Source organism: Nicotiana tabacum, chromosome 7 (assembly GCF_000715075.1).
Source record: "Nicotiana tabacum cultivar K326 chromosome 7, ASM71507v2, whole genome shotgun sequence".
Taxonomy (NCBI): domain Eukaryota; kingdom Viridiplantae; phylum Streptophyta; class Magnoliopsida; order Solanales; family Solanaceae; genus Nicotiana; species Nicotiana tabacum.
This window is the reverse complement of record NC_134086.1, coordinates 116,076,466-116,103,013: the sequence shown is the minus strand read 5'-3', so window position 1 is coordinate 116,103,013 and position 26,548 is coordinate 116,076,466. Positions and strand designations below refer to the sequence as shown.

The 26,548-nt window shown below is 38.2% G+C and overlaps 1 protein-coding gene across 9 annotated transcripts; it reads right to left on the bottom strand.

The window, feature by feature from the left end:
- Nucleotides 1–1,505: 1,505 nt before the first annotated feature.
- Nucleotides 1,506–21,742, bottom strand: LOC107783682 (uncharacterized). Of its 9 annotated transcripts, none has more exons than XR_012693491.1 (8): nucleotides 21,572–21,742; nucleotides 20,860–21,076; nucleotides 12,294–13,317; nucleotides 11,488–12,192; nucleotides 3,665–3,730; nucleotides 2,741–2,873; nucleotides 2,167–2,271; nucleotides 2,024–2,059 (listed from the first exon to the last, which is right to left on the bottom strand). XR_012693491.1 is itself a non-coding variant. In XM_075217524.1 (6 exons), exons 3-5 carry the CDS (start codon nucleotides 12,820–12,822, stop codon nucleotides 2,186–2,188), a joined length of 1,320 nt encoding a protein of 439 aa, XP_075073625.1. In that variant the 5' UTR covers nucleotides 12,823–13,317; nucleotides 20,860–21,076; nucleotides 21,572–21,742; the 3' UTR covers nucleotides 1,506–2,059; nucleotides 2,167–2,185. The 9 variants fall into 9 exon arrangements, 2 of the variants coding, with proteins under 2 accessions (XP_075073625.1, XP_075073626.1); XR_012693494.1 differs by having other exon boundaries at nucleotides 2,025–2,059; nucleotides 2,785–2,873; XR_012693492.1 differs by having other exon boundaries at nucleotides 2,026–2,059; nucleotides 2,744–2,873.
- Between the last annotated feature and the right edge of the window lie 4,806 nt (nucleotides 21,743–26,548).

Sequence of the window (26,548 nt, the reverse complement as noted above, 5' to 3'; positions counted from 1 at the left end):
TGCTGATAACGTGTTATAAAATAAAGATTGTAAAGTAAAGACTAGTATAGAGAGAAACTGATATATTATTCGAATTCAAACTGATGTACATAATGAACTGAAATCTCTTCTATTTATAGAAGAAAGGAAGTTGATGTGTAAGCTGCTACGCAAGTTGCTGTGTAAGCTACTACTGCAAGCTGCTGTGTAAGCTGCTACTATACCAGATATGGATAATCTTCTACCTAGGGTAATGCTTATCCATAATCGGGTACCGAAGTGATAAGCTTTTTCAGGAAGCTTATTTCCAATAGAGTACTAAATAGATAAACATATTTACGGTGGAGTCCCATATGGATAAGCTTCTTCAGGAAGATTATTTACAACGGAGTACTAAATGAACATCCATAATATAATATATTTATAACAATATTTGTATTATTGAATTCATTATATTCTTATTATTAAATTCATTATACTCTTGAAATGATGGGTTACGGATTTCATATTTGTTTTACATGATGTCAAATTGTATCAATTGGACAAGGGTAAAGATGCTAAAGCATCCTTAAATAAAATTTGAAGGAAAAAAAACATTAGAGTAACCAATTAGGAGACCCACAGGCCACAACTCTGTCCGATATATGGTGCTTAGGTGCCCTTTAACTTCTTTCAGCAGAAGAAGAATCCAGGAACTAATACTGAGCAGAAGAATAATCCAGGAACTAATACTGATCAAAGGCAGAGGCGCTCATTTGAATCCAGTACTATCAGTGCACAACATAATTTTAGGTGTAAACATTCACTAATACTATAACAAATAGTAGATAAAAACCATAATTTTAAAATTACAATTTTGATCAATGCTAAAATCTTAAACGCCGAATCAAATTCGCCCCTAATACGGGTTGCTTATTTACTACCAGCAGTTAACTTCTAAAAGGGAACAAAACTGGAAGTCTGAACATTTCGTTTCATATTACCCAAGGAATACAATCATTTATCGTAAGAGTACAATCATTTTTACCTCCTCCCAATTTTAGAGCTTTTCTTTTTTCTCCCCTTTTCCCCCTTTGTGTTCCACAACAGGAAGAATACTACTCACATTTTTATTTTCATAGGTACAGACGGAGTACTACTTACATTTAACTTACAGCAACAGTCCATTTAAGACCACATTGGGTCATCCTACCAAAACTATGAAAATTTAAAATACCTTTTTGCGGAACAAATTATGGCAATTGTTCGTCCAACTGGTCCTCGACACAAATTTAGAGTTTTGAGTATGCACTCAAGGCTCCAAAATTCCAAAGAAACTTGGCTTACAAATTTCAGTAGACCAATTTATTTACAGTGGACTTGTTCATCATAATCCAGGAATGGAGGAAAATATTGACTTATGCACAGCTTTATCCTTCGCATTTGCTTTTTCTTTCCCCATACTACTGTCGTTCCAAAACTCAAAAACAGATAATAGAAATGTTAGATAAAACTCAAAAGGACCAAATTAGTGCACTTATCAGTTCACACAATCAATTCAGTACTTTTATTTTGACATTTCCCGGGCACGCAGATACAGTGGTGGTGTATATGATATGAATTCATCTAAACCCAATAGTTTTGGCTCAGACCCTTTACATGTGTTGAAAAGTTCGCTAAACAAGCACAAATAATAGATTTCGAACCTAGTAAATCAAATGAGTTGTGGTAAAATTCCAAACTCAAACCTATAGAGTTCAAATCCCAGATCCACCTCCGCCCAAATGGAATGGTCGGATACGAAGCTCTTATAATCAATCAGTTCTTGTGTCTATACATATTATTTCACTTCAACTGACTTAAATACTGGAGATCGAAGAAAACATCAGAATAGACAAGCGGCAATTCTATTCACGAATCTTTCCTCAATCAACCCCAGCCGCTAAACTTCCGTTCATGAGTTGAAATGCATAACAGTGTCTCGAAAACAAACCTCCTATCACTGTCAAGATTGCATGCCAGCAGTTTCCTTCCTGTAAGCCTGGAGCCTCTCCTTCAACTTCTTGCTCTGCTCAAAATTTGCTTTTCTCTTTATAGCTTTCTGCAAAAGGACGTCTTATCTCTTTTATCGGCTCATACACGGGGAACATTAGCGATGAATTTTCAAAATCATTACAATTTCCTTACAGGTAAAGCAAGAAACCTTACCTCTTGCCTGAAGCACCGGTCAAGCTTTATTTTCAGATCCGTGCATTGCCCAAGGAATTTTCCTAGTGGGTGGTCCGTGTGACACTTCTGGAACTCCTCTATAATCTGCACCACATAAACCTTGAACTAATCAGCAATTATGATCTACATCATGACGTCAAGACTACATGTCATGTCAATGCGTATAACAACATGCAAAGAAACAGCCATTAAAATCAATTTTCCACAAGGAATGTATATACATCTTATAAACACTAATTTCCTTGACACAGATGCTATATTAGAACTTTACCTAGAAAACCTGCAAAATGCAGTGCTCCGAAGTAAAGTGGCTATTCACAAAAGAACAAAGGGAAAAAGAAAAGGGAATGAAAACACCCCAGCAAGTGTTGGACCACAAATTGACATAATGAATTGAGCAATTGGTGCTTCAAAAGCACGAAAGAATTACAAAAAAAATACACTTGGCATCACACCAAAACAAAAAATGGCCCATGTTTTTACGTTTTACCCGACCTAGCCCATATTGTACATATTTTGAAAGCACTAGCAAATTCAAAATTTGTGTTCTTACGACCATTGCTGCTAAAAGCTATGGAGTTAAATTTGTGTTCTCACAACCATTGCTTTCACTCTATTTTCTTCTCACATCTTCTACATATGCTTCAAGGGGTTGTCCGTCATTACTGCTTCTCCCATTGTGTCACCTGGTTGCAATGTAAGAGCAATGTAAGAAAATTGAAGAGTAGACGTCCGCCATTGAAGGCTATTCAAAGTTTTGCTTTCGAAAATAGGTTTTTTTGAGTTTGTTAGTTGTTTGGATGGGGTGTTGTTCTAATTGATTGAATATATCAAAAGGAGTTCAAAATTCAAATTTGAAGTGATTTTGAGTAAATTTGAGCAAGATTTGAGTTAAATTTCAGAAAAGACTTAAGGAAGAAGACGAAATCATTTTTTTGTATAATAGTGTATATGAGTGTATAAACTCATCTTATACACCTTTATACAAGCGTTTGTAGACAAACTTCTTCCACGATTTTCAGTTGCAATTCTTGTTCAAAACCAGTCCAAATCTCCATTAAATGACCTCAAATTTTTATGCAACCTCCTTATGCTATTTCTAACAATTCTAAATAACCACCACTCCAAATTTCTCACAAAATCAAATGCAGAATCTAAACTCATATATTTAAGCTTGTAAAAATTCTAATTTTCACCATTCAAATGGATTTGGTTTGTTGAACTAATGTTTGAGTTACAATTGATGATTCGAAAATTAACTTAAAAGCTCGAGCAATCTTTTTTTAAAATTAAATAGTAATTTCATGAATTTATTGGAGTTGGATGTTGAGTCTTAGCCTATTATTTTTGGGCTAGTTGGTTGTAAATTGAAATATGGCTATAACATTAAAATGTAGAGATCCCAATTGTTCTTATGTGAAATTTTCCCCAAAAGCAGAAGATGATTGCTGATTCCAATTTAACGTGAGGAACTTACATCAGCACATAAAGGGTGCCTATGTAGAGTCAAAGGTTGATGCATCTTCTTCCGTTGAGATAAAACCTACCGGAGACAGAAAATTTTCCAAATAAATACTCCCTCTCTTCTCAGTAAATTAAGGGAAAAAACACAAAAAAAAAAGAAAAAATAAGACCAAAAAAGATTAAACCATCAGGGAAACAAGCTTCTTTTTTTAAAGCAAACGAGCAAACCTTTATTACAAAATAAAAGTCAAGTACCGGAAACTTATGAGAAATAACATATCATAATGAAAATGCCCAAGCACTAACTGAATGATGATGGAGGATAGTTACACGTAAAACAGATTTTGATTACACGTTGCTTACAGAAGTCAGGAAATTTAGCATGGAATCAATATCAGCCATGCTACATGTGATGACGTCATCACTTGTATTGCAAGTGAATTCAGTGTTCCGAGGCCTAAAAACCGCCCTTTTACCCCACCTTGATTTACGTGCGTGGTCCGGACCTATATCCGGAAAGCCTTCTATGTGAATATGAAAAATAGAAATTTTAGAGTTAAAAATTTGATTATGATTGAGTTTGGTCAACATTTTTAGCAAACGGACCCGGATCCATGTTCCGACGATCCCGGGAAGTCCGCAGTAAAATATGGGACTTGGGTGTATGCCCGGAAATGAATTCCGAGGTCCTAAGCCTTAGAAATCAATTTTTGAAAGAAATTGTTTTACTGAATTATCTAAGAAATAAAGAAAAGATTAATATTTGAAACCATTGTTATCGGGCTCGTATTATGGTTCCGTAGCCCGGTACGAGTTCAATATGATTAATATGTGTTGACGGTAAAGTTTGGTAAAAAACGGAATCCATTCGACGTGTTTCGGACCTTAAATGCAAAATTTGATGTTTAAAGAAGTTTTGAGAAATTTCATTGATCTTGAGGTTTAATTCGATGTTCATGATGTTATTTTGGTGATTTGATTACACGAATAAGTCCATAGGATGTTTTTGAGTTAGTATGCACACTTGGTTTGGAGTTCCGAGGGCTCGGGTGAGTTTCGGGTAGGTTCCGGGATGTCTTAGGATTAAAAACATAGTTGTTGCAGGTTCAGAGAGGTGGAAGGCCTCTGAACAGACCAGTGCGGTCCGCACAAAAAGGAATGCTGCGGCGGAGGAGCTTGTGCGGCCGCACTGGATTTTGTGCGGACCGCGGTGAGGGCCTGTGCGGCCGCACTAGATTCTGTGCGGTCCGCGGTGAAGAACATTTCACTGGTCCGACTTCGGAAGCCTATATCTTTTGATCTACAAGGAATTTTGAGATATTCAAAAACGAAAGTTGTAGCCCTTCGTGTCTAGTTTCCAGAAAGGTAAAGAAATCACAATTTGGACATCTGTAGAGAAAGTTATGACCAAAATACTAAAGCATGTCACTGCAGTCCACATGGGAGCTGTGCGGCCGCGGTTGATTTTGTGCGGTCCGCACAGGGGGTCTAAGAGGGGTATATTAAAACGGGATTTTCAGTTATTTTTCATTTTTCAAAACCCCAAAAATATAAGAGGCGATTTTTCAAACAACTTTTCTTCTCCAAAACATTGGTAAGTGATTTCTAACTCATTTTCTTCACTCCTTAACATCTTTTTAACATGATTTCAACTCAAAATCAATGATTTTCATGGGGGAAATTGGGTGTTTTGGGTAGAACCTAGGTTTTTCAAAAATTGGGGATTTGGACCTCGATTTGAGGTCCGATTTCAAAACAAATTATATATTTGGGTTCGTGGGGGAATGGGTAATCGGGTTTTGGTTCGAACCTCGAGTTTTGACCATGTAGGCCCAGGGGCGATTTTTGACTTTTTGGGTAGAACTTTAGAAAATTCATTTTGATGTATTAGGGTTGATTCATTTAGCGTTTATTGACGTAATTAAGTAACTTGTGACTAGATACGAGTGAATTGGTGGTGGAATCAAGGGGTAAAGCTATAGTTGAATCGTGAATTGTGTTCGTGGCATCGAGGTAAGTGTTTGGTCTAACCCAGTGTTTTGGATAGCGCGTGGCGACAAATAGCGACAAGGGCCCGCTTCACTGAGGCGAGAGGCGCGCAGCGAAGCGCTCGCCTTTTTGATGTGAAGCGACAATTTATACAAAAACATAAAATATTATATACATATAACTAAAAACTCAATAACAATAATATATTAATAAATATATCATTCAAAAATTAAAGACTCAATAGATAGTCATAGACTCATAGTAGATTCATAAACTAAAGTCTAATCTAAAACAAGCAACATCTATTCTTCTTCAAGATTTTCAAATTCTACAACTTCATGAATGTTAGCATTATATTGGCTATCATCCTCTTCATCCTCGGACTCTTCATCAATTAGGGACCGGCTTGAACTTGCTACCCCCTTTCCCTTGTAACTTGAAGAATTCGCTCTAAGTCCATAGATATTCTCCTCAACTCCAACGGCCATAGAAACAGTACCCCAATCAAGATCATCTCCTTCATACACTTGGTCATCTTCATGATTTTGGGGGGCTCCAGTTAACCATTCATTTGCCTCATTAATGTTGTCCAACATAATTGGATCAATGGTATCGCGAGCTTCATAACGTCGCCTCAATGTTCTATTGTATTTAATATAAACTAGATCATTGAGACGCGATAGCTCAAGCCTATTCCTTTTCTTGGAGTGAATCTGCGGATAAGTTATTTAGATTAATTAATAAATACTAATAATAATACAATATAGAATATATTAATCTAATAAATCTACTTCTTACATGCTCAAATACGCTCCAATTTCTCTCGCATCCAGATGCACTACAAGTTAGGTGAAGGTGTTGGTTTATGTTTAGGCATGTCAATTGGAAGAGTTGGTGGAAAGAGTTGGTATGGATGCTAGGATGAAGCTTCCTCCTTTGATGTCACCAATGACATCAAGAGGAGGTCTTTACCTCTATAAATAGATGCACTCCTTCATTTGTAGAAACCATCCCAAAAATAATACAACACATTGTAGTGAGTAGAGAGTTAAGAGAGAAATTCTCTTAAGTGTAATTGGGAACTCTCCTCTTCCTTTGTTAATATTAAAAAGGCAACTGTTCTCTGGTGGACGTAGGATTATTTTGATCTGAACCACGTTAAATCTTGTGTTCTTTCTTTTATGTTTCCGCTAACAATTGGTATCAGAGCAACAAGATTCTTTAACGATCCAAGGAGGAAGAACAAGCAAAGATGAGTTCCATAAAGTTTGAAATTGATAGATTCAGTGGACGCAACAACTTCAATATCTGGAAGATCCAGATGATGGCGTTACTGCGGAGGGAAGGTTCAATCCATGCTATTGACGGAAAGTATATCAGCTCCCGACAAGGAGAAGATTGAAGGGGATGCATTGAGTGCAATCCAACTATCCCTTGCACCTAACGTGCTTTGTGAAGTGAGTACGGGTACCGAAGAGACGGCCAAACAGTTATGGGAAAAGCTAGAAGGGCTATACCAAGACCGATCAGTGACAACAAGGATGTTGTTACAACGGCGTCTTCACACATTTAAGATGGGGTCAGGTACTTTGTTACAAGATCATTTAGATGCGTTCAATAAACTTGTCATGGACTTACAGATTGCAGGAATTAAAAAGGAGGAGGAGACGTTTGCATGTGCTTTGCTATTTTCATTGACTTCAGGATATCGTGATATTAAGAATTCAATGATGTATAGCAAGGAGCCTATCAAGCTTGAGCAAGTGCGACAGACACTTAACTCTAGTGATGTGCGGAGGCACATTGAAGGAGATAGAGATGACCAGGCAAGTGGGCTCTTTGTGAGAAGCCGGACTAGCCAACAGGGAAAGAGCAAATCAAAGCACAGATCAAAGTCTCGTGTGAACAAGAAGAATACAGAGTGTTGGGGTTGTGGCAAGAAGGGGCACTTTGAACGAGACTGCCCAATGTCAAAGTCCAAGGAAAAGGCGAGTGCATCCACAGTTGAACAGGTACATGATTTTGATAATGATTATGTACTAACAACATCGTGTAATAATAATAGTAGTTATAGAAACAAATGGGTGTTAGACTCTGCTTGCACTCTGCATATGACGTTCCGAAAAGACTGGTTTAGCAGCTATGAGAAAAGTGGAGGAACCGTAGTAATGGGCAATAATGCAACTTGTGCAATAGTTGGCATTGGCTCAGTTCGGGTTCGCTGCCATGATGGAGTCGTGAGGACTATTACACAAGTCCGTCATGTTCCTGATCTAAAGAAGAATTTGATCTCCTTGAGTACTCTAGATGAACAAGGCTACAGGTACATGAGCGAAGCAGGAACTATAAAGGTGACTAAAGGTTCTTTAGTCATGCTGAAAGGCAAGCTGGAGAACGGCCTTTACACATTGGCCGGAAGCACCATTGTTGGCTCTGCAAATGCATCTACAGTGCAGTTATCTAATGATGACAAGGCAAGACTATGGCACATGAGACTGGGTCATATGAGCGCACGTGGACTGGAGATGTTGAGCAATCGTAACCTTTTGGAAGGTGAGAAGATCAGCACACTTGACTTCTGTGAGCACTGCGTTCTAGGGAAGCAAAAGAAGGTCAGCTTCAGCACTGGCAAACACAAGACAAGAGGTGTGCTAGACTACATCCATTCAGATTTATGGGGTCCCTCTAAACTTCCATCGAAGGGCAAAAAGAGGTATCTTCTCACTTTTATTGATGATTTCTCACGAAAGGTTTGGGTGTATTTTTTGAAGGCAAAAAGTGATGCTTTTGAAGCATTTAAAGAGTGGAAGATTTTGGTTGAAAATCAAATGGAGCGGAAAATCAAGTATCTTCGCACAGACAATGGCTTGGAGTTTTGCAATGAAGAGTTTAATGAATTCTGCAAGATTCATGGGATCTCAAGACATAGGACTGTCAGGCATACCCCACAGCAGAATGGAGTTGCCAAGAGAATGAACAGAACTCTTCTTGAAAAGGCTCGTTGTATGCTCCTACAAGCCAAAATGTCCAAAGTATTTTGGGCTGAAGCAGTTCACACTGCTGCTCATATTGTCAATCGATCTCCAGCATCGGCAGGTGAGGTATGGTCAGGTGAACCCTCTAACTATTCATACTTACGAGTATTTGGGTGTCCAGCTTATTATCACGTTAATGAAGGAAAGCTTGAACCAAGGGCTAAGAAGGTCATATTCGTAGGGTATGTGGATGGAGTAAAAGGGTACAAACTTTGGTGTTTGTCTTTACTCAAATTTATAGTTAGTAGAGATGTCACCTTTGATGAATCCTCTATACTTGATCCCCGTAAAGTTTCCGTGGAGTTTTCAGGAAACAAGAACGACGAGCAGGTGGAGCTTCCGGTGGAGCTTGCCAAGGAAAAGGATCAAGAGACTCAGGTTAAAGATGAGTCAGAAGATGTAGACCTTGAAGAACTTGCTGTCAATGAACCATACACAATTGCAAAGGGGAGGGAGAAGAGGCAGACACGAGAACCGGAACGCCTTATAGATCAAGCAAACTTGATTGCATATGCGTTTGTAGCTGCACAAGAAGAGATTAAGGATCTGGAGCCCTCCTCGTATATTGAAGCAACTTCTTGCAAGGATACTGTACAATGGCGGTTAGCCATGACTGAAGAGATGGAGTCTCTTCACAAGAATCAGACATGGGTCTTAGTGAAAAGACAAAAGGGGAAGAGAACGGTTGGATGCAACTGGGTCTACCGAAAGAAAGAGGGAATTCCTGAAGTGGAAGATGCTAGGTTCAAGGCGAGATTGGTTGCAAAAGGATTCAGTCAGAAGGAGGGAATTGACTACAATGAGATTTTCTCTCCAGTCGTGAAGCATAGCTCAATTCGCGTGCTACTAGCATTGGTTGCCCAATTTGACTTGGAGCTTCAACAGCTTGATGTCAAAACTGCTTTCTTACACGGTGATCTAGAAGAGACAATCTATATGAATCAGCCTGAAGGTTTCCAAGTTGAGGGAAAAGAAGATCATGTATGCAAACTAAAGAAGTCTTTGTATGGTTTGAAGCAATCCCCTAGACAGTGGTACAAGAGGTTTGATGCATTCATGACTACACATGAATTCTCAAGGAGTGCATTTGATAGCTGTGTGTATCACAAGAAGATGTCTGGTAACTCAATGATTTATTTACTGTTGTATGTTGATGATATGCTTATTGCTGCTAACAACATTACAGAGATAAATGCTTTGAAGAAACTGTTGAGTAAGGAATTTGACATGAAGGATTTAGGAGCTGCAAAGAAAATCCTTGGTATGGAGATTTCAAGAGAAGACGGTGTTGTACATCTTTCTCATAAGAGGTATATTGAAAGGGTTCTCAAGAGATTCAATATGCATACGTGCAAGCCTGTACGTACACCATTAGCTCCTCATTTTAAACTTTCAGAGTTACAAATGCCTCAGTCCTAGGATGAGGTGGAGCATATGTCAAAGATTCCTTATGCCAGTGCAGTTGGTAGCATTATGTATGCTATGGTATGCACACGTCCAGATATTGCTCAATCTGTAAGTGTGGTAAGTAGATACATGTCCAGCCCAGGAAAGAGGCATTGGGAAGCTGTCAAGTGGATATTGAGATATCTCAAAGGAGCTTCTGGTGTTGGTCTGACCTTTCGAAAAAGTGGTGGAGGTATTTCAATTCTCGGTTATGTAGATTCTGACTATGCAGGAGATCTTGACAGAAGAAGGTCCACAACTGGATACATCTTTACCCTCGTTGGCAGTGCCGTTAGTTGGAAGTCGACTCTGCAGTCGATTGCCGCTTTGTCTACGACAGAACAGAATACAGGGCAGCAGCGGAGGCGGTGAAGGAAGCTATCTGGTTGAAAGGTTTAGTAGCGGAATTGAGTTTGGTTCAGCTGGAATCAACTCTTAGATGTGATAGTCAGAGTGCTATTCATCTAATGAAAAATCAGAGATTTCATGAGCGCACTAAACACATTGATGTCAGATTTCATTTTATACGAGATGTTGTTGAAGAGGGAACTATCAAGGTCATGAAGGTTATCACAGACGATAATGCTGCAGATATGTTGACCAAGATAGTCTCACTCGCTAAGTTTGCACACTGCAAGGACTTGGCGGGGGTGCGCATCAACTGATGCAACTCCGAAGAGAACAGTTGTTAGGTGGAGGTGGTATGTTCAACAATGGTTTGATTCTTCTTGTTTCTTACAACGGGGTTGCCCAGTAAGCTTAGAAGTTTTGGCCAGAGTTGTTCACACGCACGCTCGAAACGCAAACCAAGGTGGAGATTGAAGGTGTTGGTTTATGTTTAGTCAACAATGGCATGCCAATTGGAAGAGTTGGTGGAAAGAGTTGGTGTGGATGCTAGGAGGAAGCTTCCTCCTTTGATGTCACCCATGACATCAAGAGGAGGTAGTTTGATGTCACCAATGACATCAAGAGGAGATCTTTACCTCTATAAATAGATGCACTCCTTCATTTGTAGAAACCATCCCAAAAATAATACAACACATTGTAGTGAGTAGAGAGTTAAGAGAGAAATTCTCTTAAGTGTAATTGGGAACTCTCCCCTTCCTTTGTTAATATTAAAAAGGCAACTGTTCTCTGGTGGACGTAGGATTATTTTGATCTGAACCACGTTAAATCTTGTGTTCTTTCTTTTATGTTTCCGCTAACATTAGGCTTAATACTTTGATGGCAAACTTTTGCAAGTTTGGAGTTTGATGTCCAAATTGCTTCCACCATTCAACTATAGAAAAATGTTTTAAAAGTTAATAAGTATAAATCAAATAAATTAAATTAAAGTTATAAGGATATCTATATTAAAGTTAGTTACCTGGCGACCTTTTGTCTCTGGCTCTAATGGCAACCGGTAAACCAAATAGGCCATCTGCTTGTGAGTACTTACCAAACTCCTCCCCTATTAGATCTATCGTCGCTGAATTAGGGATCAACTTCTCAAGACATGCATGGTATCCAATCCACACCTCTGAATCCAAAGTTTCATCACTAGTGTTCTTGTAAAATAATCCCGAGTTCAGAAGATGGCCTGCTGTATGCAAAGGTCGATGGAGTTGATTGTTCCACCTGGTATCAATTATCTCAAAAACTTTCTCATATTTCCTAACATTTCCATCAAATGATGCTGCAATACTCTCTTTGGCTCTATCCATAGCTTCATAAAGATAGCCCATTGGTGGTTTTTTCTCCCCATCCACCATACGAAGCACCCTAATCAAAGGACCACCAACTTTAAGAGCCCGAACGACATCATTCCAGAATGATGGAGCAATAAGAACTTTGGCAGCTTCTTTCCCCGCAGCTTCCTTTGCATATTTATTATCTTTCCATTCAGTCGAAAGAACTAGCTTTCTCAAATTTGCCTTTTGCAAGTAAAAGCTATGCAAAGTTAAGAAAGTCGTTGCAAATCTAGTCTTGGCCGGTCTAACCAAATTTCTTTCTTTTGTGAATTTCCTCATCAAATTCAACAACAACGGCCTCTGACTGATGTAAGCATATACCTTGACGGCCTTAATGAAAACTGTAAAAGTAACAATAACAATTTTATAGTTAATACTTAATAGGATAGGACATAAGTATAAATAAAGTTAAAGGCTTTAAAGACAACTATATTAAAGTTACCTAAAGCATATGGGTTTTCCTTGAATATGTCACCAAACATCAAGTTGATACAATGGGCAGCACATGGAGTCCAATAAATGTTTGGATAGATAGCTTCCATCATCTTCCCCGCACTAACATTCTCACTAGCATTATCTGTAACAACTTGTACAACATTTGCCTTTCCAATTTTATCAATAGTATTTCTAAACAAGCTGTACATTTTGCTTCCATCCGTAGAAGAGTTGCTAGCATCGTGAGATTCAAGAAAAACACTCCTTCTTGGAGAGTTCACCAACACATTTATGATCATTTTTCCATTCTGTGTTGTCCATTTATCCATCATAATGGAACATCCAAACTTGTTCCATTCCACTTTATGCTCCTCAATAATTTGGTCCATCTTCTTCACCTCCTTTTTAAGATGAGTTACTCTAACTTCATGATAGCTAGGAGGCTTCATTCCTGGGCCATATTGTCCTACGGCCTCAATGAATTTATCAAAAGTTTTGTAGTTGACACAGTTGAAAGGAAGTCCTGCATCGTACATCCATGATGCAAAGGCACTGACGGCGCGATCCCTCAAAATCTTCTTGGCTTCTAAACCTGAACCTTCTTCACTTTTTCCCGTTTCTTGTTGTTTTGCCGAGAAATAAAGATTGAGAGGGCCTTTTGCCACCGTACGTGCCGTGGATGACCCACTAGATTGAGAGGGCCTTTTAAGGGGGGAGGTCCCATTTCACCTTATTCATCCATCTCATCATCTTCATCAATTAGATTCACCGATGCTTCATAATTCATTTGAGTTTTTACCATATTTTTCTTTTCAACAAATGCTTTTACTTCCTCCCTAACCTCAGGCGGACAAAGGGGACATTGTATTACATTATTAAATCCACCTATCAAATGTTGCTTGTGACGAATTATCCCACCATTATACGTTTTTTGACAAAACACACATTTAATTATGAATCTTGACGAGCCTTGTATAGCATAATTCCAAGCTATATCTCGTTTAGTATTATTGGATGGCGCCATTTCAACGCTGTTTTATAGACAAAAATTATCAAGTCAATATGCAATTAATTCTACTATATAAAGAAGAAGAAAAAATAGAGCAAAAAAAAAGATTCTGCCTTTGGAGTTTCGAAACAGTACACAGAGCAAAACCAAAAATTGATTCTGCCTTTGGAAATAGCAAAGAAAGAAGAACAAAAATGATTATGATGCCTCTAGAAAAACAGCAAATAAAGAAGAAGACAAAACAGAGCAAAAAAAAAATAAGAGAAGAAGAAAAGCCTCAGTTTTTTCTCGACAAAAAAGCACAAAACAGAACCTATTTGGCTCTGTTTCTGTCGACAAAAAATAGAAGAAAGAAGAAAAGAAGAAGAAAGAAGCACAAATACAGAACCTATTTGGCTCTGTTTCTGTCGACAAAAAACAAAAGAAAAAAAATAGAAAGAAGAAGAGAAGAAAGAAGAAGCATAACTCTGTTTTTTGGCTGTTGAAGTTTGAAGAAGATGAAGCCAGATGATGAAGAAGAAGACTGAAAAAGACCGTTTGTTTGTTCGCAGGTGAAAAGCCCTAATCTCTGAAGTTTTTTTGTTCGCAGGTGAAAAAGATCGAGCCCTAATTCCCGACTTAAGTCTTCTCCCTTTCTCTTTTTTCTTTTTAAAAATAGCGACGCTACAGTCGCTACTCGCCACACAGTCGCCTCACACCACAAACCCTGAAGCGAGCGCTATTTGAAATCGCAACGCAACAGAAGCTCTGAAGCGACACACCCTCGTCTCGCCTCGCCTCACGCTATTAGCGCTAAGGCGAGCGCTATTTATAACACTGGTCTAACCTTAGCTTGAGGGATTAGGAGTTGTGTCCCATTTGTTATTTGCTTCTTGTTGAGTACGACGTATAGGCATGGTGACGAGTATCTATACGTTGGTGTCAAGCATGACCGTAGGTCTTATATTGTGATTTTCATAACTTTGTTGTATTATTCATGCCTTGGTGAAGATTTCTATTTGTTGTGTAAAGTTGTGGAAAGAATTGTGACATATGAACATTGAGGAGCGTTGGCTCAAGTTGTATAACGAATTGTGAAGTAAAAGTGAGAAAGAGAAGAGATCATTATACTGCCCCTTGCCGGGCTATTGTTGAGTTGTGGTTCCCTTGCATTGCGTTCTTAATTGATATTACGGATGTTTAGGTTGATGATTCTTTGTGTTAGGTATTGTAACGAGTTTGGTTAAAGCTGAGGTAGTTAGGTGTTGTAACAAGTTTGGTTATAGCTGAGGTAGTTAGATGTTGTAACGAGTTTGGTTATAGCTGAGGTAGTTAGGTGTTATAACAAGTTTGGTTATAGCTGAGGTAGTTAGATGTTGTAACGAGTTTGGTTATAGCTGAGGTAGTTAGGTGTGGTAACAAGTTTGGTTATAGCTGAGGTAGTTAGATATTGTAACAAATTTGGTCATAGCTGTTTCTCCCTTGCCGGGATATTGTTTGCTGATATTATTGTTCTCTTGCCAGGATTCCTTGTGATTATTGTTGGCTTGTAAATGAGAGCGGGTAGGACGCCTACCACAAGATATAATGAAATGGGAGCGGGTGGTACGCCTGCCACGAGATAAATGAAATGGGAGCGGGTGGCACGCCTGCCACGAGATAAATGAAATGGGAGCGGGTGGCACGCCTGCCACGAGATACAGTGAAATGGGAGCGGGTGGCACGCCTACAACAAGATCTGAAAAGAAAGTGAAATCTGCCTTTGTTTTCCCTACTCTTGTTAGTGGTTGGATTTTGATTCCTTTATAGTTCTCTTGATATTCTGTTTTTACCTGTTATTCCCCGAAGCATGTTTCCCCCTCCCATCTTTACTTGTTTACTCCTGCTTTACTTTTCGTTGTATATTATATAACTGCACAGGTTTATTTGGTGATCTGGTCCTAGCCTCGTCACTACTTCGCCGAGGTTAGGCTAGACACTTACCAACACATGGGGTAGGTTGTGCTGATACTACACTCTGCACTATGTGCAGATCCCGGAGCAGCTCTTGGACCGTAGTTGGAGGCTACCTTCAGTCCATGCGGAGATCCAAGGTAGACCTGCAGGCGTCCGCAGGCCCTTGCGTCTCATCTATCTTTTATTTCTTGTTTCATTTTTTGCTTCAGGAACAGTGTCTTTTATTCTCGGACCTTGTATTTAGCAGTCTTAGACCGTCTGTGACACTGTGACACCAGGTTTTGGGTGATTAAGATTTAAGTAGTTGTAATAGCTAAAGAGTCGGATATTTTATTGTTTTTCTTCCGCTTAATTAAATATTCCCCTGTTTATACGTTATCGCTTTATATCTGTTAAAAAGAATTAATTGAATAATGGAGTAATTAGTTTAAAGGATTGGCTTGCCTAGCTCACATTAGTAGGCGCCATCACGACTCCCGAGAGTGGAAAATCCGGGTCGTAACAAGTTGGTATCAGAGCTCTAGGTTACATGGGTCTCACAGTTCACAGACAAGCTTAGTAGAGTCTGAGGGATCGGTACGGAGACGTCTGTATTTATCCCCCAGAGGCTACAGAGTTGGGAAAAACTTCACATTCATTCTTGCCTGTCGTGCGATTTTGTTCTCTCAATTCGTGAGGTTGGATGTTTCTGAGCCCAGTCGTGTGTTAGCTTGCACGGTCGCCCGTTCTTCTTTATTGGAGCGTATCCGTGATCGGCAGTATGATGATCCCCATTTGTGTGTCCTTAGAGACACGGTGCAGCACGGAGGTGCTAAGCAGGTTACCTTAGGTGATGATGGAGTCTTGAGATTGCAGGGTCGAGTTTGTGTGCCTAACGGGGATAGGCTCCGAAAGTTAATTTTAGAGGAGGCCCATAGTTCCAGGTACTCTATTCATCTGGACGCCTTTAAGATGTATCAGGATTTGCGGTAGCATTATTGGTGGAGAAGAATGAAGGACATCGTTGCATATGTGGCTCGGTGTTTGAATTGTCAACAGTTCAAGTATGAGCATCAGAGGCCTGGTGGTTTGTTCCAGAAGATTGAGATTCCTGAGGGGAAGCGGGAGCGGATCACTATGGACTTAGTTGTTGGACTCCCACGGACTTAGAAGAAGTTCGATGCAGTGTGGGTTATTGTTGATAGGCTAACCAAGTCAGCGCATTTTATTCCTGTGGCAGTCTCTTATTCTTCCGAGAGGTTAGCTGAGATCTATATCCGGGAGATTGTTCGTCTTCATGGTGTGCACGCGGTTTACCTCACGTTTCTGGAGAGCAGTTCAGCGAGAGTTGGGCACGCGGGTTAAGTTGAGCACAGCGTTGTCCGAGCGGACTATTCAGATTTTGGAGGATATGCTCCGAGCTTGTGTCATTGACTTTGGAGGCTCGTGGGATCAGTTTTTGCCTGTAGCAGAGTTTGCCTACAGCACCAGCTACCAGTCGAGTATCCAGATGGCTCCTTATAAGGCTTTATATGGTAGGCGGTGTCGGTCTTCGGTTGGATGGTTTGAGCCGGGAGAGGCTCGGTTGTTGGGTATGGATCTGGTTCAGTATGCCTTGGACAAGGTCAGGATTATTCAGGATAGGCTTCGTACAACTCAGTCCTGGCAAAAAAGTTATGCCGACCGCAAGGTTCGAGATTTGGCATTCATGGTCGGTGAGCAGATATTGCTTCGAGTGTCGCCTATGAAGGGCGTGATGAGATTTGGGAAGAAGGACAAGCTTAGCCCTAGGTTCATTGGCCCATTTGAGATTCTTGATCGAGTGGGAGAGACGGCTTATAGACTTGCGTTGTCGCCGAGCTTATCAGTCGTGCATCCAGTGTTTCATGTGTCCATGCTTCGAAAGTATCACGGCGATCCCTCCCACGTGCTAGATTTCAGCACTGTCCAGTTGGACAAGGACTTGTCTTATGAGGAGGAGCCGGTAGCTATTCTAGACCGGCAGGTTCGTCAATTGAGATCGAAGAGTTTTTCTTCTATTCGTGTTCAGTGGAGAGGTCAGCCTCCTGAGGCATCAACTTGGGAGTCCGAGTCCGATATGCGGAGCCGTTATCCCCATCTTTTTCCCGACTCAGGTACTTCCTTTTTATGTCCGTTCGAGGACGAACGGTTGTTTTAGAGGTGGAGGATTTGCGGCATGGTTTTTATGTCCGTTCACATCTTTTTCCTTTTTATGTCCGTTCACTGAATTCAGCGTTCCGAAGCCTAAAAACCTCCCTTTTACCCCACCTTGATTTACGTGCATGGTCCGGACCTATATCTGGAAAGCCTTCTATGTGAAAATATGAGAAATAGAAATTTTAGAGTTAAAAGTTTGATTATGATTGACTTTGGTCAACATTTTTAGCAAACGAATCCGGATCCATGTTCCGACGATCCCGGAAGGTCCGCAGTAAAATATGGGACTTGGGCGTATGCCCGAAAATGAATTCCGAGGTCCCAAGCCTTAGAAATCAATTTTTGAAAGAAATTGTTTTACTGAATCATCTAAGAAATAAGGAAAAGAATTAATATTTGAAACCATTGTTATCGGGCCCGTATTATGGTTCCGGAGCCCGGTACGGGTTCAATATGACTTATATGTGCTGACGGTAAAGTTTGGTAAGAAACGGAATCCATTCGACGTGTTTCAGACCTTAAATGCAAAATTTGATGTTTAAAGAAGTTTTGAGAAATTTCATTGATCTTGAGGTTTAATTCGATGTTCATAATGTTATTTTGGTGATTTGATTACACGAATAAGTCCGTAGGATGTTTTTGAGTTAGTATGCACACTTGGTTTGGAGTTCCGAGGGCTCAGGTGAGTTTCGGTTAGGTTCCGGAATGTCTTAGGCTTAAAAACATAGTTGTTGCAGGTTCAGAGAGGTGGAAGGCCTCTGAACAGACCAGTGCGGTCCGCACAAAAAGGAATGTTGCCGCGGAGGGGCTTGTGCGGCCGCACTGGATTTTGTGCGGACCGCGGTGAGAGCCTGTGCGGCCGCACTAGATTCTGTGCGGTCCGCGGTGAAAAACATTTCACTGGTCAGACTTCGGAAGCCTATATCTTTTGATCTACAAGGAATTTTGAGATGATTCAAAAACGAAAGTTGTAGCCCTTCATGTCTAGTTTCCAGAAAGGTAAAGAAATCACAATTTGGACATCTGTAGAGAAAGTTATGACCAAAATACTAAAGCATGTCACTGCAGTCCACATAGGAGCTGTGCGGCCGCGGTTGATTTTGTGCGGTCCGCACAGGGGGTCTGAGAGGGGTATATTAAAACGGGATTTTCAGTTATTTTTCATTTTTCAAAACCCCAAAAACATAAGAGGCGATTTTTCAAACAACCTTTCTTCTCCAAAACATTGGTAAGTGATTTTTAACTCATTTTCTTCACTCCTTAACATCTTTTAACATGATTTCAACTCAAAATCAATGATTTTCATGGGGAAATTGGGTGTTTTGGGTAAAACCTAGGTTTTTCAAAAATCGGGGATTTGGACCTCGATTTGAGGTCCGCTTTCAAAACAAATTATATATTTGGGTTTCATGGGGGAATGGGTAATCGGGTTTTGGTTCGAACCTCGGGTTTTGACCATGTGGGCCCGGGGGCGATTTTTGACTTTTTGGGTAAAACTTTAGAAAATTCATTTTCATGCATTGGGGTTGATTCAATTAGCGTTTATTTACGTAATTAAGTAATTTGTAACTAGATACGAGCGAATTGGTGGTGAAATCAAGGGATAAAGCTATAGTTGAATCGTGTATTGTGTTTGTGGCATCGAGGTAAGTGTTTGGTCTAACTTTAGCTTGAGGGATTAGGAGTTGTGTCCTATTTGCTATTTGCTTCTTGTTGAGTACGACGTATAGGCATGGTGACGAGTATCTATACGTTGGTGTCAAGCATGACTGTGGGTCTTATATTGTGATTTTCATGACTTCGTTGTGTTATTCATGTCTTGGTGAAGATTTCTATTTGTTGTGTAAAGTTGTGGAAAGAATTGTGACCTATGAACATTGAGGAGCGTTGGCTCAAGTTGTATAACGAATTGTGAAGTAAAAGTGAGAAAGAGAAGCGAACATTATGTTGCCCCCTTGCCGGGCTATTGTTGAGTTGTGGTTCCCTTGCATTGCATTCTTAATTGATATTACGGATGTTTAGGTTGATGATTCTCTGTGTTAGGTATTGTAACGAGTTTGGTTATAGCTGAGGTAGTTAGGTGTTGTAACAAGTTTGGTTATAACTGAGGTAGTTAGATGTTGTAACGAGTTTGGTTATAGCAGAGGTAGTTAGGTGTTGTAACAAGTTTGGTTATAGCTGAGGTAGTTAGATGTTGTAATGAGTTTGGTTATAGATAAGGTAGTTAGGTGTTGTAACAAGTTTGGTTATTTCTGAGGTAGTTAGATGTTGTAACGAGTTTGGTTATAGCTGAGGTAGTTAGGCGTGGTAACAAGTTTGGTTATAGCTGAGGTAGTTAGATGTTGTAACAAATTTGGTTATCGTTGTTTCTCCCTTGCTGGGATATTGTTTGTTGATATTATTATTCCCTTGACGGGATTCCTTGTGATTATTGTTGGCTTGTAAATGGGAGCGGGTGATACGCCTACCACAAGATATAATGAAATGGGAGCGGGTGGTACGCCTACCACAAGATATAATGAAATGGGAGCGGGTGGTACGCCTGCCACGAGATAAATGAAATGGGAGCGGGTGGCACGCCTGCCACGACGAGATACATGAAATGGGAGCGGGTGGCACGCCTACCACGAGATACAGGAAATGGGATCGGGTTGCACGCCTGCAACAAGATGTGAAAAGAAAGTGAAATCTGCCTTTGTTTTCCCTACTCTTGTTAGTGGTTGGATTTTGATTCCTTTATAGTTCTCTTGATATTCTGTTTTTACCTGTTATTCCCCGAAGCATGTTTCCCCCTCCCATCTTTACTTGTTTACTCCTGCTTTACTTTTCGTTGTATATTATATAACTGCACAGGTTTATTTGGTGATCTGGTCCTAGCCTCGTCACTACTTCGCCGAGGTTAGGCTAGACACTTACCAACACATGGGGTAGGTTGTGCTGATACTACACTCTGCACTATGTGCAGATCCCGGAGCAGCTCTTGGACCGTAGTTGTAGGCTACCTTCAGTCCACGCGGAGATCCAAGGTAGACCTGCAGGCGTCCGCAGGCCCTTGCGTCTCATCTATCTTTTATTTCTTGTTTCATTTTTTGCTTAAGGAACAGTGTCTTTTATTCTCGGACCTTGTATTTAGCAGTCTTAGACCGTCTGTGACACTGTGACACCAGGTTTTGGGTGATTAAGGTTTAAGTAGTTGTAATAGCTACAGAATCAGATATTTTATTGTTTTTCTTCCGCTTAATTAAATATTCCGCTGTTTATACGTTATCTCTTTATATCTGTTAAAAAGAATTAATTGGATAATGGAGTAATTAGTGTAAAGGATTGGATTGTCTAGCTCACATTAGTAGACGCCATCACGACTCCCGAGGGTGGGAAATCCGGGTTGTGACACTACACCACAAAGTTAGCAACAACAAACAAAGCATCTCTTTTAAAGGCTAATTACATTCTCCTTTTCCCCTCAGAGTACCTTAGATTTCTTTCCAACCAAATAGCAGCAGGGATCAACTACTGGAAACCTCTATAACAATGCAAAAAGATTCTGCAAATACTTCAGATTTTCTTTCTTATCTTCAACTATTCTACTCTTTTCCTGCTGAAATAAACCCATTGCACCACATATTTCACATCTAAAGATTCTCTTCATTTTTGTTGCTCATTTTTACCAAACCATTGCACCATAATTCCTGCATCCAACCATGACTTACTTTGGATTGATCAAAGTATACCAATTAATTTAAAGCAGAGATAGGCAAATCAACTAGCCCAATTGATGGAACCTTCTCAGATATCTAAAAAACATAGTAAAATGTAATTCCTTCTCTCAAAAATAATTACATCAAAGATGCACACAGCCTTCTGAATCAACACTCATCGATTCTAAATTAATTTCCCCTACTTCTAATTCCTTCAATGAATCATACATAATTAAGAGCTCTTTTACCTAGATTTGAATTGCAATTTTGTGATATGACATGATTTTTAGCAGCTGCACAGATTTAAGACCTCTCTTTGTTTAGCTAACCTTTTATACCAGCAAAATTCATCTGTTTATCAAAAGACAAATCTTTATATTCCAGTTTTCTCTCAAAATCCTAACACTCTCAAAATTCTTTAACACTAACAAAATCAGTCAAATTAAACTCTAATACGTAGGTAAAAGAAGGCAAAGAAAGAATTACCTAACCGGAGAAGACCGGAGGTAAGAGGAGGAGCACCGGGCGCCGGAAAGGAAACACCGACTGTTTTTGTGCGGTTTGCTATTTCGGCTTTATATATTAGTATGGAAAATTTTATTTTGTTTCTGGTACTAGTGCCATGAGTATTTTTATCTCATAGTTATTGACACATTTTTATGGACCCAAAAATATAAAATTAGGGTTCACACAAATTTATAAGACAAAAAAAGTATAACCAATTAATGTGATTTGTGTAAACAACTAATGTCTAAATCACACAATAAAACTTCTCGTATTCCTACTATTTAGAAGTTGTAGCTTAGCACCTCTTAGTCATCCTTACAGGGGTAATTTAGGAATTTTGTATTCTTAGTTTGACGTGGAAGATCGTCCTCTAATAGTCATCTCACTCTCTCGTGGACATGTTACCTACATCGAAGCGTCTTTTGCCTCCATTTTCTCATCCAAAATAAAGTAAAGTAAAATTACTCCAACTATACTCTATTTTTTTTTTCAAAAAAATATTTTATTTTATATTCTTTTCTATCTTTAATATTAAATTATTATATCCTTTCAATTTTAGCAACATCTAATATTTTATATTTGCACCATTCTTTTTTTGAGATGATCATATATTTTTTGTATAATTATAACTTATAATAAAATTAACTTATAATTTTATGTAAAAAATAATAAATGCACAAAAACTAATTTATCAAAATTATACGCAAAAGTTAAGATATATAAAATTAATATTATAAAGATATTACATGAATATAATTAGGTATATATAAAGAGATAAATTAAAATAATTAAATGATAAAAATAATAATAAAGTAAGGATAAATAGTGTCACTCCAAATTTGGAGTAACACTATTCATCTCCTATTTTGAGGGAGAAAATGAGGGAACATTGGAGCCACATTTTGACCAAAAAAAAATGTACTTTGGAGAAATGGGGTAAGGTTGGAGATGCTCTAATGCTTTATTTTGTAGAGCTCTCTTTTGTAGTTGTTGAAGCCAGTGGATTACTGGCTTTGAGTCAAAGTTCTATAAATTCCTAGGTTAATTTCTACATAGACAGGGAGGGTATTCGAAATCCCTAGGTCTTACTTGATGTTCTATCTCTTTTCAGTTTTCTGCTCTCTTGTTTTTTTTCTTTCTTTTACCTTTAGTGTGTACCTATTTCTGTCTGGCTGGGTTCAAATGTGATCATCAAAAGGTGTTGGTTGTTATCGGTGGTTGAAAAATGAAAAATGGTATAGAGTACTTTTTCCATGTCAGTAGATGTATTTCTCAACTATTATTGGCTGGTTTAGTGTGTGACGAATGGAAGAAATTTTGTCATTTGATTTTCAACAGATAGCTAAAGTAAAAGGAAGGTTTTTGTGTTATTTGTTGGTTGAATATGGACACTAAAAGGGACTGATAGGGTGTAAAAAATTCGTTTTTTTGTGTGTGTGTGTTTGTTTGTCAATTTGAGATAAAATTCAATTGCCCTCACCATTAATGGTATGAGAATTTTCCTATTAAAATAGATAAGATATAAGACTATGTAAAAGCATTCGTTTGTTTATTTTTGCACATTCTTGCTCTGCACAAGTTTCTTTTGAGATAAAAAGAAGTTAAAATTTTATATATCTCATGTAAGTGATTGTTTTGTATATTACTTCTCATGAATAAACACAACTTTATATTTTCTTTTTTGATAGGTTTGGAAGAATCAAAAGCTTATTATTCAACCTATATAATCATTGTAGCGATCCGACCAGTCGCTTTGAGAATTAGCATCCCGTTCGGCGGCTTAAGGTCTCGAGCAACTTTGTATTATGTGTTATGACTTGCGTGTGTGGCAGAGTTTACTTTTCGGATGATTCGGGATCAACATGGAATGAAGATTCTTGTTTTAGAAGTTTAAGTGGTAAGAGTTGACCGGAATTTGTCTTTTGTATAGACGACTCTGAAATGCCATTTTGATGATTTCAATAGTTTCGTACGGTGATTTTGGACCTAGACGTATGTCCGGATTTGGATTTGGAGGTCCGTAGGATAATTTGAAGCATTTTGGCGATAATTGGAAAGTTGAAGTTTTGGAAGCATTAAAATTCTTAAAACTGCCAATTATGTAAACAAGGAGTTTGAATAAAGAATTTTTTTCCAATATTCTAATACTTAAAAAAGATAATTATTAGATTAAGAGAAAATAAGGAAATCCCAATGGCAAAAATTTCCTCGACAAAAAGAAAAAAAATATGTTATTAATGGTTGAAAAATGAAGAGGAAAATGGTTTGTGTGGGGCCGGGACGTGATGGCCACGTGAGAGAGTACAATGTCAGCCACATAAATGTTGTATGGAAATATGTGTAGAGTAACGTAAGTGAAGGATAGTTAAGTCAAAGATATTCAAAAATGTATATTGTGGCTATAGTAGGATTCCATCGTGACTAATCATACTACTTCATTTAAACGAAATGACCAAATTACCCCCGATATCCCAAGGAGGCATGTTGACCCGGTGCTTGCAGGGGTAATTTAGGAATTTCGTATTCTTAGTTTGACGTGGAAGACCGTCCTCTAATAGTCATCTCACTCTCTTGTGGACACGTTACCTACGTCGAAGCGTCTCTTGCCTCCATTTTCTCCTCCAAAATAAAGTAAAGTAAAATTACTCCAACTATTACTCTATTGTTTATTCCAAATAAAAAATTTTATTTTATATCCTTTTCTCTCTTTAATATTAAATTATTATATCCTTTCAATTTTAGCAACACTAATATTTTATATTTGCACCATTCATTTTTTGAGATGATTATATATTTTTTGTACAATTATAACTTATAATAAAATTAACTTATAATTTTATGTAAAAAATAATAAATGCACAAAAACTAATTTATCAAAATTATACGCAAAAGTTAAAATATAAAATTAATATTATAAAGATATTACATGAATATAATTAGGTATATATAAAAAGATAAATTAAAAGAATTTAAATGATAAAAATAATAATAAAGTAAGGATGAATAGTGTCACTCCAAATTTGGAGTAACACTATTCATCTCCTATTTTGAGGGAGAAAATGAGGGAACATTGGAGCCACATTTTGACAAAAAAAAATGTATTTTGGAGAAATGGGGTAGGGTTGGAGATGCTCTAATGCTTTATTTTGTAGAGCTCTCTTTTGTCGTTGTTGAAGCCAGTGGATTACTGGCTTTGAGTCAAAGTTCTATAAATTCCTAGGTTAATTTCTACATAGACAGGGAGGGTATTCGAAATCCCTAGGTCTTACTTGATGTTCTATCTCTTTTCAGTTTTCTCCTCTCTTGTTTTTTTTCTTTCTTTTACCTTTAGTGTGTACCTATTTCTGTCTGGCTGGGTTCAAATGTGATCATCAAAAGGTGTTGGTTGTTATCGGTGGTTGAAAAATGAAAAATGGTATAGAGTACTTTTTCCATGTCAGTAGATGTATTTCTCAACTATTATTGGCTGGTTTAGTGTGTGACGAATGGAAGAAATTTTGTCATTTGATTTTCAACAGATAGCTAAAGTAAAAGGAAGGTTTTTGTGTTATTTGTTGGTTGAATATGGACACTAAAAGGGACTGATAGGGTGTAAAAAATTCGTTTTGTGTGTGTGTGTGTTTGTTTGTCAATTTGAGATAAAATTCAATTGCCCTCACCATTAATGGTATGAGAATTTTTCTATTAAAATAGATAAGATATAAGACTATGTAAAAGCATTCGTTTGTTTATTTTTGCACATTCTTGCTCTGCAAAAGTTTCTTTTGAGATAAAAAGAAGTTACAATTTTATTTATCTCATGTAAGTGATTGTTTGTATATTGCTTCTCATGAATAAACACAACTTTATATTTTCTTTTTTGATAGGTTTGGAAGAATCAAAAGCTTATATTTCAACCTATATAATCATTGTAACGACCCGACCAGTCGCTTTGAGAATTAGCATCTCGTTCGACGGCTTAAGGTGTCGAGCAACTTTGTATTATATGTTATGACTTGCGTGTGTGGCAGAGTTTAGTTTTCGGATGATTCGGGGTCAACTTGGAATGAAGATTCTTGTTTTAGTAGTTTAAGCGGTAAGAGTTGACCGGAATTTGTCTTTTGTATATACGACTCTGAAATGCCATTTTGATGATTCCAACAGTTTCGTACGGTGATTTTGGACTTAGGCGTATGTCCGGATTTGGATTTAGAGGTCCGTACGATAAATTTAAAGCATTTTGGCAATAATTGGAATGTTGATGTTTTGGAAGCATTAAAATTCTTAAAACTACCAATTATGTAAACAAGCAGTTTGAATAAAGAATTTTTTTCCAATATTCTAATACTTAAAAAAGATAATTATTAGATTAAGAGAAAATAAGGAAATCCCAATGGCAAAAATTTCCTTGACAAAAAGGAAAAAAATATGTTATGAATGATTGAAAAATGAAAAGGAAAATGGTTTGTGTGGGGCAGGGACATGATGGCCACGTGAGGGAGTACGATGTCAGCCACATAAATGTTGTATGGAAATATGTGTAGAGTGACGTAAGTGAAAGATAGTTAAGTCAAAGATATTCAAAAATGTATATTGTGGCTATAGTAGGATTCCATCGTGACTAATCATACTACTTCATTTAAACGAAATGACCAAATTACCCCTGATATCCCAAGCAGGCATGTTGACCTGGTGCTTGCAGGGGTAATTTAGGAATTTTGTATTTTTAGTTTGACGTGGAAGACCGTCCTCTAATAGTCATCTCACTCTCTTGTGGACACGTTACCTACGTCGAAGCGTCTCTTGCCTCCATTTTCTCCTCCAAAATAAAGTAAAGTAAAATTACTCCAACTATTACTCTATTGTTTATTCCAAATAAAATTTTTTATTTTATATCCTTTTCTCTCTTTAATATTAAATTATTATATCCTTTCAATTTTAGCAACGCTAATATTTTATATTTGCACCATTCATTTT